We start from the raw sequence: 18,725 nt of genomic DNA on the forward strand, positions 1-18,725 counted from the left end.
CCATTATTACCATTTTGACCCGAGGCAAAGCAAAGCACTGAAAATACATCAAGGGTTCTGTTCAAGACTAAACGGGTTATGCTTGTATTATGCAGTTTGTGTGAGAGTTAGGCAATGGTGATTACACTCAGTTCAGAAATAAAATAAATTGGTAGGTTATTCAGGAGCACTTTCATCAAAGCTTCACCCATGTGGCAGGACACAAAGAGTCACCTTGTCTAGTCTCTTTTGTACACATAAATTAACACCTCAGTTTACTCATAAAAATATAAATTATACATACTTGTCTAAAATCAGTATTTCTTTCACATTAATGACTGTTTGGTCTCAGCGCTAAAAGAAACAGAACAGCCCAGATAAAGGACTGCTTTTTTGGAGATTTAACACTCCTGAAAAGGAAAGCAGCAGGAGAAAAAGAAAGTTCACAAGTAAGTAAGAAACAAAATCTGCCTGAACATGTTCCTTCTTTGTGCAGTAAAAAATAAGGCTGTCTTAAACTCCTGACATTTGGGTGATACTCACAGTGATAAAATTCAGTTAAACTAAATGCAAACTGACTTCAGCAGTCACACATCTTCTGAACTGCTGACCTGAATCTATCAGGACACTTTTCTCCCTTATTACCTTTTCACTTCTTGGTATTTAAGAGTACTCTGGCTGGAACAGGGACTCTAAGAAGAAAAGCAGTTGCAACAGGACTTTAGGTCTGAGCAACAACAGTATCAGCAATACCTTGCAATCTGTGGATCAAAGGCAGCTGAGGAGTCAGAGTGCAGTTCAATTAACAGGCAACTATTTGAAGACCTACCTGTATTAAAGGATGTCTGCAAGTGCAATTACCATTTGTCCTGAAACTTTTAAATCACTCACTTTAAAGCAGAAATATGAAGGAGACACATGGGGCAATACGTTGTAATTAAATGTCAAGTCCCTACTTGTCTGCTTTTGCATTTGGTTAGCCTGAACTTACACATTTTATATCCCTTTTTGGCATACAAAGCTGCATTCTGGTTAATTTTTAAACCAACTGCTGCCACACTGCTAATACTATATAAAAAAAAAAATCTTCACACTGTGTCGTTTCATTTTATATCACTTTTCTAAAATATTTTTAGCATGCTTGAACTGCAGAGCACCATAGAGATACCTGAGTTTGCTTGAAATAGATTACACTGGCATAATTAGACTGTTTTCAGCAGCTAAACTAGAGTTTAGCAGGTGGTAATTTAAGCTATTTTTCACCATGGCAAATAAGCCTGCACAGAATGCTAGATCTGACAGTCCTAGTGCTCAAGCTGGTTTATGTACATGTGCTGTACAAATGTAACCTCCTTTATGAATGCAGCATATTTACTGATATTTCTTTCAGCAAAATAGCTTAATTTTATTATACCCTCTATTATTTATTAACACAACCATTAAAATCAAAGAGTTAGCTATTAAATGGCCTGCCAAGCAGCCTACACTAGAGCATAGATTAACCTATTTTATCTTGTAGATGTGCTTCTGTTAATAAATTCCAAAGCTGCTAAAAAATGAAAAAAAAAAAAAAACCCTCCACCAGAGAGGCACATCTGAAGTCATAATAAGCATGCAATTTGGGTATTCAAAATGATATCATGACAGCTGCTATGCCTTCTAAGTATTGAAAGTGATTTAAAAATAAAGCAGTGGTAACACAGTTTGGCAAATTGCTTCAACTGGCTTCCCACCATCCAAAAGTCAACATTAACAGCAGCTTGGTTTGATTTTTTCATGTGCCTTTTGTAAAGCAGATTAGACAGTGAAAAGATTCAGGATTATTTTTTTCTAACTTCTGTTCCAGTCTTTCAGCAAAGAGATTGTAACAATACACCCAAATTACTTTATAAACCCAGTGTACATACCAAATGTGCTAAATGAAATAAATTTCTTTTCTACTGCATGTTTGAAATGTGTGCCTTTTGTATTTCCCTTGCAGAAAATTTTAACATTGGTGAAAGCTCTGCCTCTCTCTTTCACTTAATTTTGGTTTGCTTCCTCTGGAAATCTTTGCCTTAGCAAATCATTCAGTTGAAAGAAAAAAAATAAAATAAAAGCGCCAAAGATCTGAAAGAGATGCCTTACCTAATGACTGGTAAAGCTCAGTCATCTTGGGATGATCCCAGCAGGTCGTTTGCGTCTCATGGCTACAACACAAAACATGAAAGTTAGTAAAGAGAATTTCTCTCTCCATCTCACAGCAGAGATGCAGACTGCACATCAGAGCACGGTGCCAGATCTGTGCCCACAGCCTGGGCTGCCCTGGCAGGGGGCTCAGCAGTGCCAGGCGTGCCTTCCTTCAATGAGGGGCACTAACCTGGAGCGCTTTATTCAGGCAAGAAATCATGAAATAAAATTAAAATTTAATTAGTGCTAACTAAAAAGACAGCAAGTATGTCAATGTTTTGAGGAATTTGCAAGCCATCAGTTCTTAAGAACTCATTGCTTTGTACCGCTCATTCTCCAGTTGCTCCAAGCTAGAGGACAGACATTTCAGAGGGCTTAGTTCTTAAAGAGTTTCTGGAAACTGACCAGACGCTGAGATCCATATTCGACTTCCTTTCCCCTACATGCTCTCTCAACCCTTTCCCATGCAGTAGTAAGAACCACCCAATGCAGTGGGTCCAATCCTTCCTGTGCTAAATTCCCTGAGCCACAGCCTTCTGATCCCCCACCAGCTTACACCACTTCCCAGGGCAATGCTGCATCCCGTAGTGACAATCTCTTCTAGCAAAGACTCTTGGCGGCTCTGCTTGTTTCCAGGGACTCCCAGGCCCTTTCCCTGGCCCTGGAGGTCCCTGTGCAGTGTCAAGCAGCACAGCTTGACTGTTCCACTGTTGGGAAGCCAGGGAAAAGCTGAAGCGGGGTTATGAAATGCTGCAGTATGAGCAGAATGTAAATTGGAGAGTGTCTGCATTGAGGTCAGCAGCCTCCAGCTTTGCAACACAACGTGTTGCCGAAGGACAAGCAGCGTGAGAAAGTCAACAGAGTGAAGTGTTAGTGGATGTAGTAGCAACTCATGTCTCCTAAGGTTATACTTTTGGAGTTTGTTTTTTAATGACAGCATAGCTAACATGATTATGTTTCCATTAACATAGAAGGCTTGAAAGAAAATTCTCCTTATCTGTCCTGTAGCCAATTAAGTCCCATTCAATTCAAACAGAATTCAGCTGTATTAAGAGACAACTGTGAGTCTCCATTAAAAAAAGAAAAAAAAATAATATATGGAACATGTATGTTAGCATACCATTACTACCAAATACATTTCCCATTTCTGTACTTAAAAGCAGACATACAGGCTTCAACATGCACACATCATTCTGGAGAACATATGCAGAAGAGCAGGACCTGACCCACAGCACTGCTGAGCTCCTGGAGCACACAGCTTCCAGCTCCAGGAGACCAAACCACCACCCAGCAGCACCTGTGGGCTGCACTGTGCCCTGGAACATTGACACAACAAGGTTGTTTTGGAGAACAAACAGTCCTTGAGCTCTCATTTTGAGGCACTGATGTTCCCAAGCGCACATTTACCCTTTATAGACTAAGAAGAGGTAAAACTTCCAATGCATCACTTCAACAGCACCTCTACTCAAGGAAAAAGAAAGTTGTGCCAGGTTTTTTTAGTACAATTTAATTTTGGCCTTAAAAGACAGGCTATTTATTTGATTCCAGTGAATACTTACTGCCCCAGTAACCTCTATATGTTCAGCAGCTTACTATATATAATATTTCCAGATTTTGCTCTGTAACTACAAGAAGGAATGAAAGGGATCACAAGCACTAAGCATAAGAAAAAACTCTACTGTAGAGCAGCCCTAGTTGAACACAGGGTTTTAAACAAGCCCTGTCTCAACAACCTCAGCATTCCCAACCCTTCTCAATTCCTGCAGTGCCTGAAGGTAATGAAAATGGGAGAAGGACACAAGAGCAAAACCAGTCTTGTTCTTTGCTCTGATAAAAACGAGTCCTGCAAAGGGAGGTGGATGCAACTGTATTCAGAAATTTCAGCCTGGTCTGGGCTTTTTCTCTGGTTGGTTGGTTTTTTACTCCCAGAAACTGGGTAGCTTCAAGTGAAAACCTGTGGATCTGGGCCAGCTGCATCTGAGCTCCTGCATTTCCCATCCTGCTTGGAGCGAGCAGGTTCTGCAGGGAGAACGTAACACCAGAACCTTTTATCACACCCAGGTATAAAGCACATTTTAGAAGAAAAACGGAAACAGCTTCATTCCTAAAAACTCAACTGAGAGAAGCCTCCTCTGATATAGCAGCACCCCAAAGGAAAAGACAGAAGTGCATTGATGGCAGAAAACCCCATAGCCAGAAATGTCACGATTCAGATGAGCAGCTGCAGACCCAGACAAACATTCACACCAACAGACCAGGAGGGGCTGCAGTTTGTTTGCACCCAATGTCAGTCCCAGATCAATAGTTCTCCATGCATGAGTTTGGCCAGCCTGGCTTGCTTCCCCACAGGCAGACAGCCCCAGAAGTGGGGTCTATCTGAACAGGAACTGTACCATGGTTTGTAGGCTGAATCACATAGCAAAAACGAAAAAAAGAATTTATGTGAACAGTTACAAGGAGCCTCTGAAAATAACCTCCTTTGTGTATGAAATTAATTTGGTAGCCCCAAATTGTTCTATGGACAAACTAAATGATTTCAGACTCCATAGCTGTCAACCTGACAGCCTTCAAAGAAACTGATTCCCCACGAAAACATTTAAAAACCATTAGATATCTGGTAAAGGCGAATATACATAGGATTACGGACATATCCCGTGCTTGTGGTGGATAGAAGAACAAAAGGATCATCTTCATGTGAAAAACTAGTATCAAAAATCAAAGTTATACCAATAAGTAATTTATTGAATTTTTTATTTTAATTTTTTATTATAAGGCCTAATCACGTATCAATGAGTTTAGCGTGTACGGTTTAAGCTTATAGCATTTACTAGTGCTGAAAATACACACCTGCTTTTGTAAGACCTTGCAAATAAAATTCTCTTTGCCAAAGAAGCACTGGACTCCAACTGGTTTCAGATATTTTTAATACCAGTAACCCCAAACCTTTACTCAGCATGGTTTTCTTTCATAGTACAAGATAAATTATCACGGGAAATGCATATTTTGTAAAGAATGATTTAATTTGCTTCATGTTCAAGTAACAAAGACTGAATTCGCAAGGCCGGTACATTTCCCGTTTTGCCTTAATTTGAAACTTCGTTGCAACTTAGAGGAAATATTCCTTTGGTAAGACCACAAAAGTCAAGCCAGTAGAGCCCCTAACTCCTGCCCAGCAGTGAGTACCCACGGGGCAGAGTGCCCTGCACCTGCTGGATCCCACCTTGGCAAAGACCACCCAGCTCCACCTGGAACCAGCCCCCGGGATGGGCTGGCCAGCCCTCAGCACCCCTCTGTGCTCCTGCAGGAGCAAGGGAAGGCTTGGAGGGGAACTGTGGAGGTTGAGTGGCCGTACAGAGCCAGGGCAGACTTTGCTGGTACTTTACATGCAGAACACAAGAAGGCTGCAGATATTTTGCTCCAGCTAAAAGGCGTTCGCCTCTCAACATCTTCAGCTCGGGAAATTATCAACTGTTCTGCACACAAGGGCAGCTCCAGGAAAGGTTAGATTCCATCAAGGCTATTCTTCCTAAGCCTCTTTGCCATTTTCAAAGGCCATTTAATTGTGAGCTCTGGGCTTGGACCGGTGGGGGAGGATTTGTGTGTATGCCCTTATTGTGAGCACTGTCTGAAGTGAAATGCCAGCTCAGCACTTTCAGGCGGCCTCAACCACACTTGGGAATGCTGTAGCATCCTTATTAGATCTGCAGCAAAGTGTTTGCCAGAGTTTCAAACTCTGGTGAACAAGGCCCTTTACAGCCTGCAAGTCAGAAAGACGTCAAAAGTGCAGTCTGAGTCCTCTTGACCAGCAGCAGCTGAAGCAGAGTGAGAATATGTGCAGAAATAAGTACTCAAAATGCTTTTCCAACAAACCACCAACACAAAAAGACATTGGCACACACAGCCAGCAGTTTTCCAATATTGCACATGCTCAGAGGATATATTTTTCAATTTGGCTCTACATTTAGGTCAACTAAATTGATCACTAGCTTTTAAATCACAGGCATTCTGAAACAAATAAAAATGTAAGTGCACTCACTTGGCCTCTTTTCCTCTTTCTCACCTGACCTGAGCTGCAAAAGTGGAAAGGAAATTAAAACCAGGCCTGAAAAGAAGACAAGCAGCAATGGCTAGTGGTGACACCTTGGTGGAAGTGTGACTGGCACGCTAAACACACTGATAATTTGGTGGGATGAAAGCATAGTCTTCACTTGATACATCCTTTGGGAACCACAGGACCACTTCATTAAAGGATGATTATATTATATTAGCAAGGATAATTTTTATGTAGGGAATTCTGTCACACTATGCCTGTGTGAATTCTGTTTCTGCCAACAGCAGAGAGATTTGTCTCTCATCACTGTCAGCAGAGCCAATAACATACAGGATTGGAAACCTGAAATCAAGAGATGATATCCTAACAGACACACTGGAATTACAGTTCCCTTGTTATGACTTGATCAGTCTGGACAAAATACAGTCATTTTTTCTTCATTCTTTTTATATTACTTCTGAGCAACACCAGCAGCAGGAGGAATTGAAAGCAACGCTCCCCCACACCCAAATTCTTGCACAAATTCCCCCCCACATTCCTGCACCAGCCACACTGTAACATTGACAAATCTTTTAACTGTTTTTGATTGCATCTCTTCTCCCTCACCCCTTAAAAAAAAAAAAAAAAAAAAAAAAAAAGAAAAAAAGGTCCTGTGTATTCACTGCTCAGCTCCAGAGCAGAATTTCAGGTTGCAACTGCAGAGTTCTTTTTAAACTCTTACAGCTCACTTCATTGGTGATACCAGAGCCAGTTCTGCTGCACTTCTCCCCACACCCTTCATTAGCAAATGCGACACGAACAACATGTGCAAATGCATAGATGTGCACAGAATAAAAAATTCTATCGCATAGCAATAGTCACATATACTCATAAAAAAGTGCCAAAATTATAGTGGCATTGTACAAACCCCTGAACTCATCTCATTTCAAACAACATGACTTACAATACTTCTCACCTTCTGTCTTTACAATGAATCAAATGTTACTCCAACCACCTTAGGACTGTTGTCAAAAAGCCAAAGTAAACATGATAGTTGTTTGGATTTTACTAAACGAACCTAAATGCTACTGAAAGAGCTTTTATGAATAGACACTACCTCTCATTTAAAAGAAAAATGTTTTCAACGGAAGATGACAGTGACTGCAAAGAAAGACTTAATATTTCTCTTTCTACAGTGCTTCATTAAGTCCCAAGCTAAAACAAGTTAGTGCTATGGAAAGTATTAGCAATGTAAAAAGGTGGCACTCCTTTGTGCTTTACAAAGAACTACTGTTTTCATCTGTAAATCTAGAGACTACTGATCTGTGCAGAGATTACTTCTGTTTAAGCCAAGGATCAGCGTCTCTTCAGCAGGAATTTGCCTTTAGCCTGTTTTATTGGCTTTTGCAAGATTTATCAGACTGCTGAAGGCAGGCACCGATATATATTAAAGTTTCTTGCCAATACTGGAAATGAAAAATAGGAGAAGGGCCAAATATCAGCTATCAAGTAGTGAATAGTAACCCTTCTTTTCTCCCGCTGATGTTAAACATTTATTTTGTCTGCTCTGTCAGGGGAAAAGATTCCCACTCAGTGGCTTGGTTTGGGTGAGCATTTCCCCCCCGGCTTGTCAGTCTCGGCTGATCTATTTGCTTTCCAAAGCCTCTCCTCTCCGCTTCTGCCAAAGCAATTTCACTGCAGGGTCTTGTCAAATCCAGGCTTAGACAAGCGATGGCCTTGAACAATTCCTTAGTGCTAAAAAGGTCAAAGATCCCCGATATAACCAGGTTCCTAGTTTCCCCAGCTCTGCACACACACGCCTGCAAAAACCACCTCTTGCCCAACTCCTGTACAAGATACCTCCGGTGTCCCAGGCTGCAAGATGTTTTACAGCAGCTATTAAAAGGCAATATAAGGCGCCATATAGCAACAAGAAATACAGCACTTGCAGTGCAACCGCCCGGAGGGAATCCCCTCCCAGCCTCTTCTACCTATTAACTTGAAAGATTACTTCTAAGCATGAAATTACGGGGGGGAAAGAAGCCATACACCCCCGAGCACGTTCGTTTTCAGGAATTCCGCTGAAGTTCACGCCCGGCCCGAGCTGCCCCACAGGCGATGCTCAGCGCAGGTGACGCCGTGCAGCACCGCGCTACCCGCAGAACCTGCGGAGCAACGGGGCGAGCCCCGCGCATCGCGCACCTCCGGCACCAACGCGGTTCCCTGCCGCGGCTTCTCCCCTCGCCAGCCTGCATGGACACAGGTACAGGCACGGGTACAGGTACAGGCACCGGTATAGGCACAGGTACAGGCACCGGCACAGGTAGTGCCACGCGTGCGTGCCGCTCACACCGCCATCTCCTACGTGTGCCAACGGGGCGCATCCAGCGCCCAACTACGGCCTCGGGAACGGGGAAAAGGCGCCGAACCAAACGCCCTTTTAAGTTCCCAGAAGAAACCGAGCGGCAAGTTGCGATTTCCCGTGTAAGCGATGACAGAGACGGCGGCCGGCCACGCCGCTCGCTGCCGCCGCCGGGGAGCGCGGGATGGCCCCGGGCCGCGCCCCCGCCCGCCCCCGCCGGCACCTGCCGCCCGCGCCCCGCATCGCCCTTACCCACGGAGCTGCTCCCTCATGGCGGCGGCGGATCGGCGGCGCCGCGGAGGCAGAAACAGCGCGTCCGCCCAGCCCAGCCGCTCAGCGCCACTGCGGCCGCCCCGGCGGCAGCGAGGGAGGGATGGAGGGAAAGGCAGAGGGAGAGGGAGGGAGGAGGAGGTGGCGCTGCCCGCCCCGCCCCGCCCCGCTCCCGCCCGGCGGCGGTGCCGGCGCTGCCCGCCCGCCCTCAGCTCCGAGCCTCCCCCCTCATACCGGCTGGGGGGCGGCTGAGGGCACCTCGCCCCTCCCCGGTCTCCCCGGTGCTGTGCAGCTATTCTGGAGGAAGCCCTCGGGGCTTCCTTTGACTTCTTTTTTATTTTTGGGGTGTTCTTTGCCCTGGCGCTGGCCGGCCGGCCAGAGAGTGGCGTGTGCTGAGAGGCGGCAAATCAGTTCGTCTTCAGCGGGCTTGGGAAGAAAATGTAACTAAAATATGCACCGAATCCAGACAGATTTGAAATGGGCCTTAACCTGCACTTTTCCCCCCCTTTTCCTTCAGCGTTTAATTTCGGTGCTTAAAATGCTGAGTGGTTTATTCATGAGTGAAATCAGGTAGTTTCATTTCTAAGGGCTTGCCTTGGCCCTGCAGGGAAGGAAGGGTGAGATTCTCTCCTGGATCTGTCAGTGCGGAGGAAATAGTTCAGCTCACGCCGAGTTACTGTTGCGATATTTCTTTGCATTAATTCCTACGCGATGTGCATTACACAAACTATGCATTACAAAAAACCAGCAATCTCCTTTTGGTGTCACAAGCACTTCAAATCAGCGTGGCCAGTCTCGCCTAATGAGTCCTTCCCATAACCAAGTAGTTTTTCAAGCCTTGCATATTGTGATTTCCTGGTAAAGCCACCCCAAAAACAATGTCTTTCAAGTCAGATTCATAGAGTGGTTTTGGTTGGAAGGGGCCTTAAAGAGTATCTAGTTCCACCTTCTCTGCCACCTAGACCAGGTTGCTTAAGTCCCCATCCAGCCTGGATCACTTCCAGGGATGAGGAATCTCCAACTTCTCTGGCAACCTGTTCCAGTGACTCACCACCCTCACAATAAAGAATTTGTTCCTAATATCAAATTGAAATCTTTCAAATACACAAAAGAATCTCCCTGTTTTAACACTGGGAAGATGCACACCTAGAAGCATCAAAAATTCATCCTACCCCTGTTGCATGGATGTCAGTAGGTATTGAAGTTGGAGGGTGTTAGCCTAAGCACCAGGAAATTTAGGGCTCCCCTTAATGCTCCAGGTAGTTGCATTATCTGATTTTAAGAAAAGTTCAACAAGCAGTTCAAGGAAAGCCCACAGGTATTTTTTCTAGAAGCATTAGTGTGAGAGATGCTCAAGGTTCAACCCCTCAGGCCCTCAAGTGTAAATATAAAAATTATTGGAATTATATGTTAAATTCTCCTAGTTTCTAGATGATTTAGGTTGTTTAACAGATCTAACTCACAGTTTTCAGTAACCTTGTATCTGTAATATTACCCCAATATGGAAAGAAAATAGAGAAATAATTTTTGCGTAAACATAAAAACTGTGTTAAAACTCATTAGACTGTGAATCTTCCATTTAATTTAGTGGACCTGGTATTACATCAATTGCTCTGACTGTATCTTAGTTTTGACATGAATAAACTGGCTGAAGCCTGTCAATTGTGTTGTATCAGCAGTCTCACATTTTCGCAGGTTTAACCGTGTTTTAAGAAGTGACAAAACTCTCCTTAAGTCTTTAAAATAGGATGATTTTCCTCCTAGCTGGGAGGAACCTCAGGGTTCCCCACAAGGAGAGAGCAGCTGCTCGTGTCATACAAAGGGAGGGGCAGCCAGAGGCCAGACGTTTCACAGCAAAAGTGGTTTGTTTTCCTTCAGAAGCATCTAGCACTGATTCCCTGACACACATTCCTTCAATTTCCACTGTTTCTGGAGCTTCCTGGCCTGCCGTAACAGAAGCTTGATGCTGCTATTATCATGCTGGTCTTCTTTCCCATACAATAGTGCCAAGTAATAGGAATTTAAAAACCAGTCTGAATTTCTCATACTTTGCATAATCTTCTTTCTCCTTGAGTTACAATTAAAGCATTGTATTCAATTAGACTCACAGCAGGTGAAAACCCCAATTAGTGAATCCATTTTCTTGGCTCTTTTTCCCTACCTTACACCCACACATCACTTTTTTTTTTTTTTTTTTTTTTTTTTTACAATAAAGGGTAACTCTGAGTCATTCTCCAATTGAAAAGCAAATTAACCCTTTGATCTCCCAAGTCAAACTATTACTCACTCAAGAACATCCAGGGTAAAACAAGAATGTTGAAGGATTAAGGGATTAAGGCCTATTGACTTTATAAATTGATTTTTATAAAAAAATCTATTTAATGTAGTTCTGATTGTTGTCTCCAAATTCACCAAAGCTTTTAGCTATTTTGATTGACCTGAAAATTATATTTTTGCTGTACAATGTGTACAAGTAATACCACTCTTACTCTAAATTACTTTTAAACTACCCATAATTTATTACATAAATATATTTTGTTTGCAGTGCAAATGGCTGCTGTCTTTGGCATTTGTAACTGAAGCCAATTTTTATGCCATAGTTAATTTTAAGCCATTTATTTGATGAAAGATAGTCACCTCCCTATAAATAATAAAACAGGATTACAGAGTAAGCAGAGTTTTAATTCCCTGTGGTGCTTTTCTAATGCAAGGGCTACTCGGTCAACTTGTGCACTATATAGAGAATTTAATCAGAAGAAGAGCAGTGTTTATTTCTCCTACATTGTTCTTTTGTCCTGGGCTGTATCTAATCAATGAATCTAAGTCTTCAACATTTAATAACACCAGGTGCTTAAAGGGAAATCATGGCTGCCTAAAAAATGAAGGAAGATATTTAGAAGTGGTCTTATTACCCCAAAACTCTTTCAGGAAAAAAGAAAAGTAAAAAATGACTTGGATTTGTAGTCAGTCTGACTGCATTGCTCACTGTCCAAAGGGTCACTGGGGTTTCTGCATTTAAGAAAGCAAATTTTTCTGTTCTAATAATTCTTCTCAGAATGTTGTCTCTTTTTGATGAAGAGCCAGACTCATGTACACATTAAAACTAATTATATGAACATAAATTAATTGATTCCTATGCATTAACAGTTGAGTTTAAAATCTTTGTATATTTTATTTACCAGATTATCATCATCACTCCATGTTACAGACAGATGTGGAAACACAATTGCAGGAAAGGGTTGGGGCTTGCCGAAAACTAAGGCAGACATTAAAGGTACAAGTTTGTTTGTACCTTTATATATATAAATACATTAGCATTTATTTATATAAATACTTTAGCATTTTATGAGCTAGAAAACTAAAGTGACATTTCTTTAATTTTACTGTCATTGAAGGTGAAGATACAACATTTTCCTACTAGTTTAGTCTTGCTTCCAGAGCTCTCTGAAGTGTGTAGCCTCCTTGTAAGTATGGCTTTACCATTTCTCAGTTATCTGGACAGTGGATTATTTTCCTTTGCATGTGAGAAGATATTGTGGTGCCCTGTGTTGTGCTGGCTAATTTGTTACACTGTTTGAGTCTATTTTCTTTTTCTTGGTATAAATAAATGCTAAAAATCAATTAGGATGGCACAATGGCACTTTCCTGGTTCATGTGTCTTAAATATGCTCCAAGGGCTGACACCTTTATGGTTTCTGGGCAATTGTTTATAGCTCTCAGAAAAGTCAAGAAGAGAATACTGGTTTTGGATGCTGCTAGGTTTTTTTTGGTGTTTTTTTTTTTTTTTTTTTTTTTTGCCTTTTTGCACATTACCACTGAAAACACTTTAAAATATTGTAAATGCAACGAAGAAAATAGTTTTGAAATGCTCCATTCATTTTCCCCAGCACTGCACTGTAAATTTAAGAACTAGAAAAACATTCAGAGCTCAGTAACTTTAAATCAGTCATTTACACCATAGGTACTGGGGAAGGAGCAGCCTACCCCTCCCTGTCCAGAGGAAGACCCAACCTGTGTCCCACATGAAGGATGACAAAACTTCTTCTTACCCAGGGCTCATTCTCTGCACTCTAAGGCAGGAAACTGGCAAATGGAGCTCACACAAATTTTTTTCACTGAGACATTCTTGGAATAGACAGAGGAGGATGTATCCTCTTTTTTATTTTATTTATTTTTTAAATTTTAAAATTAATTCTGCCGTAAATATTACAGAGCTTGCAGCAATATAATGCCTAGTATGGAAAATATTGGTACCTGGCCCGTGTGGCAGGAACACTTCTGTTCCTGCTGAATGCACAGCAGCACAGCTTTCACATTCCTTTGGGCTGTACTTGCTTCTGCTACAGTAAGGACACCTGATTAAAAGTGAAATCTTAGTCACCCTACAAGATGGGTACAGTGGAGCCTCAGGAGCAGCCTGTGTGTGCCTTATGTTGCACCACACTGCGTGCTGTTGCTGAAAGGTGAATGAGAGGGTGCCTGTCATTTTGAATATATTAAATATATGTATGAATTCCAGCCTGATGAGATCTTGGAAAGGAAAATTTCGAGAGAAAGGCTACATTTATTTTTTAAGGTGACAGAGACAGTGGCAGAGTGTTCAGTCTCTAGTGCTGCCTTGAAAAGAGGAGCGGTTGAAAAGAGAGTGGGACTGAGGTTGGGTGTGATTGCTGGAAGGGTGGAAAGTACATCCTGATCCCACCAGTGCCATGAGCTCTTCAGGTAAGCTCCTGTAAATAGCAAAAGCTTTCTTGTCCCTTCCATAAGAAACTACAGCAAAGAAATAAAATTAAAGAAGGAGTAACCCTTACTCTTCTGGGATGGAGATGAACTGGAGTGTGAATAGTCCCAAAAACAGGAGATCGAGAAGCTAAATGCTGACATAATGCCAGAAAACTAAAAGCATTAAAACTCCTTCTGAGGTAAGGCTTTTGGAAAGCTAAGAGGAGAAAAAAAAACCCATATATATATATATTAAAAAAGAAGACTTAAAATCTGCCAACTGGAAACTTAGGTCAAACAAAATTGCCTGCTGATCTTTACAATGCACAAATAAGACTTGAAAAACTATAATTAGACCATAGTAAATTCTTGGTTTGAGGAATCTGTGTTGGCAAAATGAATGGTTATCATTATAGGGAGTAGGGTTGAGAAAAAAATGCAGACTAATAAGGATAAATTAAACAAAGCAGCAAAGACAAACTCCATTTCTTTCTTTTCTTTGCATGCCCAGTTGGAAATAAATGATTGTTTTGCCTCCTGGAGGGATTAAAATAAGAAGGATTTCATAAACTCTCTCACTCACTGGTGCTCTTTTCACCTCAAAATCTTTTTTTCTATGCATAAAATTATGTGTTGCAAACACAAAAGCTGGCTTACAAAATCATTAACTTCTCTACTGTTTCCTATCAATGTATAGATCTCCATATCAAGAAACTCTGTATCTTGCAGTCCTCCTTCACTCAGGACCAGAAAACCTGATCCTAGCTACTGCTCACCCTGCATTCCCAATCCCTAACAAGCTGCCCCCTCTTCCAAAGGCTTCCACAGACATTAAAGGAGAAGAATGCCTTCTTTTTTGTACTAATTTACTTTTGGTTGTGTTGCATTCCATAATGTACATATTGATATTATTAAATCTATTTTTTGTGACTAATAAAATACAAACAGATTTTTTTTTTTTTCTTACATTAAGGACTTTATTTCAAAATCATATTGAAGAGAAAATACTCCTTTGGGGAAAAAGCCACTGAGATCATGCTTGAAGATTATTTGCTAGGATATTCCAATGGTAAGGCTGCAATTAGGTAGTAAAGGAAGAGAACAATGAAATAGATCGCTGACAGCTGTACACAGACAAGTTCCCAGTCAGCCCACTTGTTGGGCAGATTTTGCACCTTTGAATTAATGCATTCATGTTTTGCTGTCTGTATTCTGCCTGTATGTTAGCAATGAACGCTTTTCTGTGTTCTCACAGAAACTTGTACTTTCTCTTGCTTTGCAATGTATGTTCAGCCTGTCCTAACTACCATGTTGTTTCATCAATAATATACCACACATAATATATAATTAAAACTCAAGAGGCCCTGCCTATTTTTATGTACACTCTAGGCTTTTTCATCCTCTTCCCAGAAATGTTGAGGCTGTTGACCTTAGCAAAGATCAGTTTGAGATTTAGTCCTAACCTTTTCCTTTGATTGGGCCATACAGAGCCTTAATGTGGGAAAGGGATGGCTCTCCCTTCCTGGTAAATCACATTGGCAGAGTTTCTAAACTAGGCAGATTTAGCTTCTCCCAATACCCTGGTGTAAGATGAGCAAAGCTTAGTCCTGCATGGCAAGACTGCTTTGCTCTCCTTTCCTGAATGTCTCACGTGGGCATCCAGAGAGCAGAGCGCTGCACCTGGGGAAGGAAACAGCCCAGAGAAGTTGATGGCAGAGGAGGCTGCTCCACCTAACTGGCCTCACCAGTAATTCCATCCAGGCTAACTCTTTCATCTGATCCAGGTGACATTTCTCATAATTTATTTGCATAGAAATGCAGCTTCAGGTTCAGGGTTGAGCAACTACTCCCATCCTGAGGTGAGCAAGAAAAAAAATCTGGAAAGCAAAAGCTTAATATATGCCATTTCTGAAATTGAACTTTTTATTTCATTTCTAAACAATACCCTGTGAAAAAACATATACTTTATTTTAGCTAGAAAATGAGACAATTGTTCATACAGCGCTGGCAGCACCCTGTAATGGCAAGTGGCAACAATCTCATCTTGTCTGTGCCAAAGAGTGAAAAACCAGTGTTTCTATACAGGCATTTGAAACAACTACAGGCACACAGATGCCTACATTAACTGGGGCTTCCAGAGACAGAAGCTATAATGGAGCCATGTCCTAGGGCACAGATATTATTTTATCCTAATTGAATCTAAAAGTATGTTAGCACTAAAACCCTTCAGTAACGAGGGATATAAAGGAATTTTGAGGTAAGATAAAAATTATTTTTTAGTAAGTGGATTTCATTGATGAAAAGGATTTCATTTAAGTATCTTGTGGCAAGTCCAAGCATTTATGCTTTAGCATATGCTCCACATAATTCCAGACAGCTTCTGTACCTTCCATGTACTTAACTATACTATGATTCTCCCTACTAAGTACTGCTCCCAGCTTTTACACTTAGAGATCTTTGTGTAGCTCCTCCTATCCCCAGCACAGTAGCTGGCAGTTAATTCAGGAAGGATCCTGTGGCTGCCAGCTGATAGGAAAAAGTTTTGCTGAACTATATTGCACTATATTTTAAACTTCATGCTTATCAAAGCCTAATAACAGCATTTAGTGGAGCCCCATGTCTAGGTGCGCTTTCAGTATTTCATATGTTACAGCTGAGCCAAAGGTGCATCTCAGCAAGGTCTCAAATAGCTTGCAATTCTACTGGCATACTTTCATTCAGTTCTCTGATCTCAGTTATTTAACAGAAAATGGAAGCTCTTAGGGAAAGAATAAACATGCAAAACGATGATTTCTTTTCTCACAACACAGCCAAATTTCACTGTGAAAAATTTGTAATGAAAATCAGAAATGCCTTGTCTGCCCAAAGAGCAGACATCAAAGAGCCTTGACATTTATGATCAAAGGTACACAGATGAATTCAAGGACCTTCCATAGTCCACTATCGAATCAGGAACAATGGTGAATGTGTTTAGCTCAAAATCAGCCAAAATACTTCTTTTCTTTCTATACTGAGCATTTTGCCCCATTGAACTAAACAAACATTAGTATTTGGAGCTATTTACTGCTTCTTTAGGAAATTGCTTTCAAAGGTGCAATCTAAATGCTGAACAGTCCACACAACCCTAAAATATTAAGGGTTTAAATATTAGTTATGGTCTATATTAACATTCTTAGACTCCTGCTGCTACATCTAACTCCTTTGAACACATTATCAGAAATGTCAGCCTACACATCTACCATATCAAAATCTTCAGCTTTTTCTAAAATAGTCCAGACCTAAAGAGAAAATTCCTATTGCTAGCACTAAGTGAAGTTACCCATCTTCCTCATCTCCCTCACTGCACGACACAGAAAGACAGATTATTTTAAAAGTTCAAAATACCTTATTTCCCGTTATCAGGCCTAAGAAACATCACACAGTTTTTGTCACCTTCTTTCCAGGGAAAAAGGAAGGTATTAAATTAAACCAAGATTTCTCTGTATCTACATGGTACACTACAAATGCAGAGCACAGCACTCAAACAATTTGTTTATTTAATAGCGTCCAGAATTTGCCATTTCATACTGGCATAAATTTAATACATAGGTACCATATTGGGTACTGTGTGGAAGATTTTCTACCTGTCATTAAAGTCAGAAAGAAGGATCTTCTAAAGTCGCCCCTTGTGTCTCATAAAACATTACAGGTGTTTGAGCATTCATCTCTAATCCCAAATAACAAAATCAGTTTGTCATTATAAAAAAAAAAAAAAAAAGATGCTGTTTTAAATCATTGTTCTTCTCTTCAGGTAAATAATTTTTCTTCAATTATTATTAACAGCTCTGGTCAGTGGTTGCCAACTTCAGAACAAAATGTCATTTTGCAAATAATTATCACCACATTAGTTAATGCCTTTATACTAATAAACATCAGGCAAGAGAAAATAATAAAACAAAACGAGATTTACAACTTTATACAGCTTTAAGATGTAATTTCTAAATACTTTTGTACTTTAGCAATAAAATTTATTTTGCTTATGGACATTGAAACTTTTTCAGTGTTGAGAAATGGATCTCTTGTTACTTTTCCACAGTTTTGTTGCTGCAGTTGCTCTTCATTCTCATTCTTAAAATTCTACTGCAATTATTTTTCAAATTATTGTCCTTCTACCCATGTCCCTCAATTTGTTCTGTTTTTTAGGGTAACTAACAGAGCAAATAATTTATTAAGGATAAAAATAATTTTGCAAAGATTTGCAGAAGCTGACAGACTAAGAATTCTGCCAAGTAGAACCCAAGCAGAGAGTGGAGGATTAGACCCCCCTAATCCACTGTTTTTTTCAAACCAGGGTATTTAATACTGAACTAAAACCTTTGGAGAGTTTTATTTTTAGCAGATTTCCATATTAAGGTTTGCTCTAAGAATTGCATTTTAGGAAACAAACTGAAGAAATGTATTTCTTGTTTGTGAGTAAGGTATCACCATTTAAAAGTCTTCCATTCCCAAAATAAATACTTTTATATTTATGCCATATTTTAATTTTTCTGATAGTTTTCTTTGAAAACATCATGCTTGAGTAAGCTTTAAAATTAAAAAAATAATAAAAGGGAATTTATGCAATGAAAACAATTATTTGTTGATAGCAGTTCACTATGTTTGATAAGAGATGAAGAAAGTGAGTCTTCACTAATTATTTCCTTGTCAACTTTGTACATGAAACTTTCTTTCAGTTTGGAGAAAACCAGGCCAGTGGGGCTGTGTCTATGTTGCCTTTTAATTAAATAATTTAGTCTATGAAATAGCTAAGAGAGAGCAACTCTCCAAGTGTGGCAATATTTTGGCTGTTTGAACTTTCTAGTGCCATATTATCTTAGCTACACTGTAATGTGTGTCTGCCTTGAGAATAATTGCCATTTCTTGGTCCAAATTTCCCACACTGACCCTTTTCTTACTGCTGAGATGTGGATGGCCCTGCCTACAGCAGGCCATGGTATTCCTCCACTTAGTGCTCCTGTGACCCAAAGCATGACTTCCTTCAGATTTATAAGTTTTGATTGTAAAAATGTAATTTTTGTAATTTCAAATTATCAGGCCTAATGTAGGAGTTGATGCCTCTGAACTGCTGAAAAAACCAAGTTGTCTTTTTGAAACTTGTTGGGCCTGCAGAATAAATCCATCAAATGGCTTCAACCTCTGCCTACACTGGGGAGC

At 40.6% G+C, this 18,725-nt stretch overlaps 1 protein-coding gene across 5 annotated transcripts in view; it reads right to left on the reverse strand.

Moving 5' to 3' along the window:
• The window catches only part of DMD (dystrophin), a 979,219-nt gene that overhangs the window by 77,449 nt on the left and 883,045 nt on the right, over positions 1 to 18,725 (reverse strand). For 4 of the 5 annotated variants that reach the window (XM_058822026.1, XM_058822043.1, XM_058822018.1 and 1 more), the window contains exons 1-2: positions 8,793 to 8,907; positions 2,107 to 2,168 (exon numbers count right to left, since the gene is read on the reverse strand). In XM_058822026.1, coding sequence (XP_058678009.1) covers positions 2,107 to 2,168; positions 8,793 to 8,812 — 82 coding nt within the window. In that variant the 5' untranslated portion in view covers positions 8,813 to 8,907. Of the gene's footprint in view, positions 1 to 2,106; positions 2,169 to 8,792; positions 8,908 to 18,725 lie in introns of those variants that run through there. The other variant, XM_058822052.1, reaches the window with a different exon arrangement.

This window comes from Ammospiza caudacuta, chromosome 2 (assembly GCF_027887145.1).
Source record: "Ammospiza caudacuta isolate bAmmCau1 chromosome 2, bAmmCau1.pri, whole genome shotgun sequence".
NCBI classification, from domain to species: domain Eukaryota; kingdom Metazoa; phylum Chordata; class Aves; order Passeriformes; family Passerellidae; genus Ammospiza; species Ammospiza caudacuta.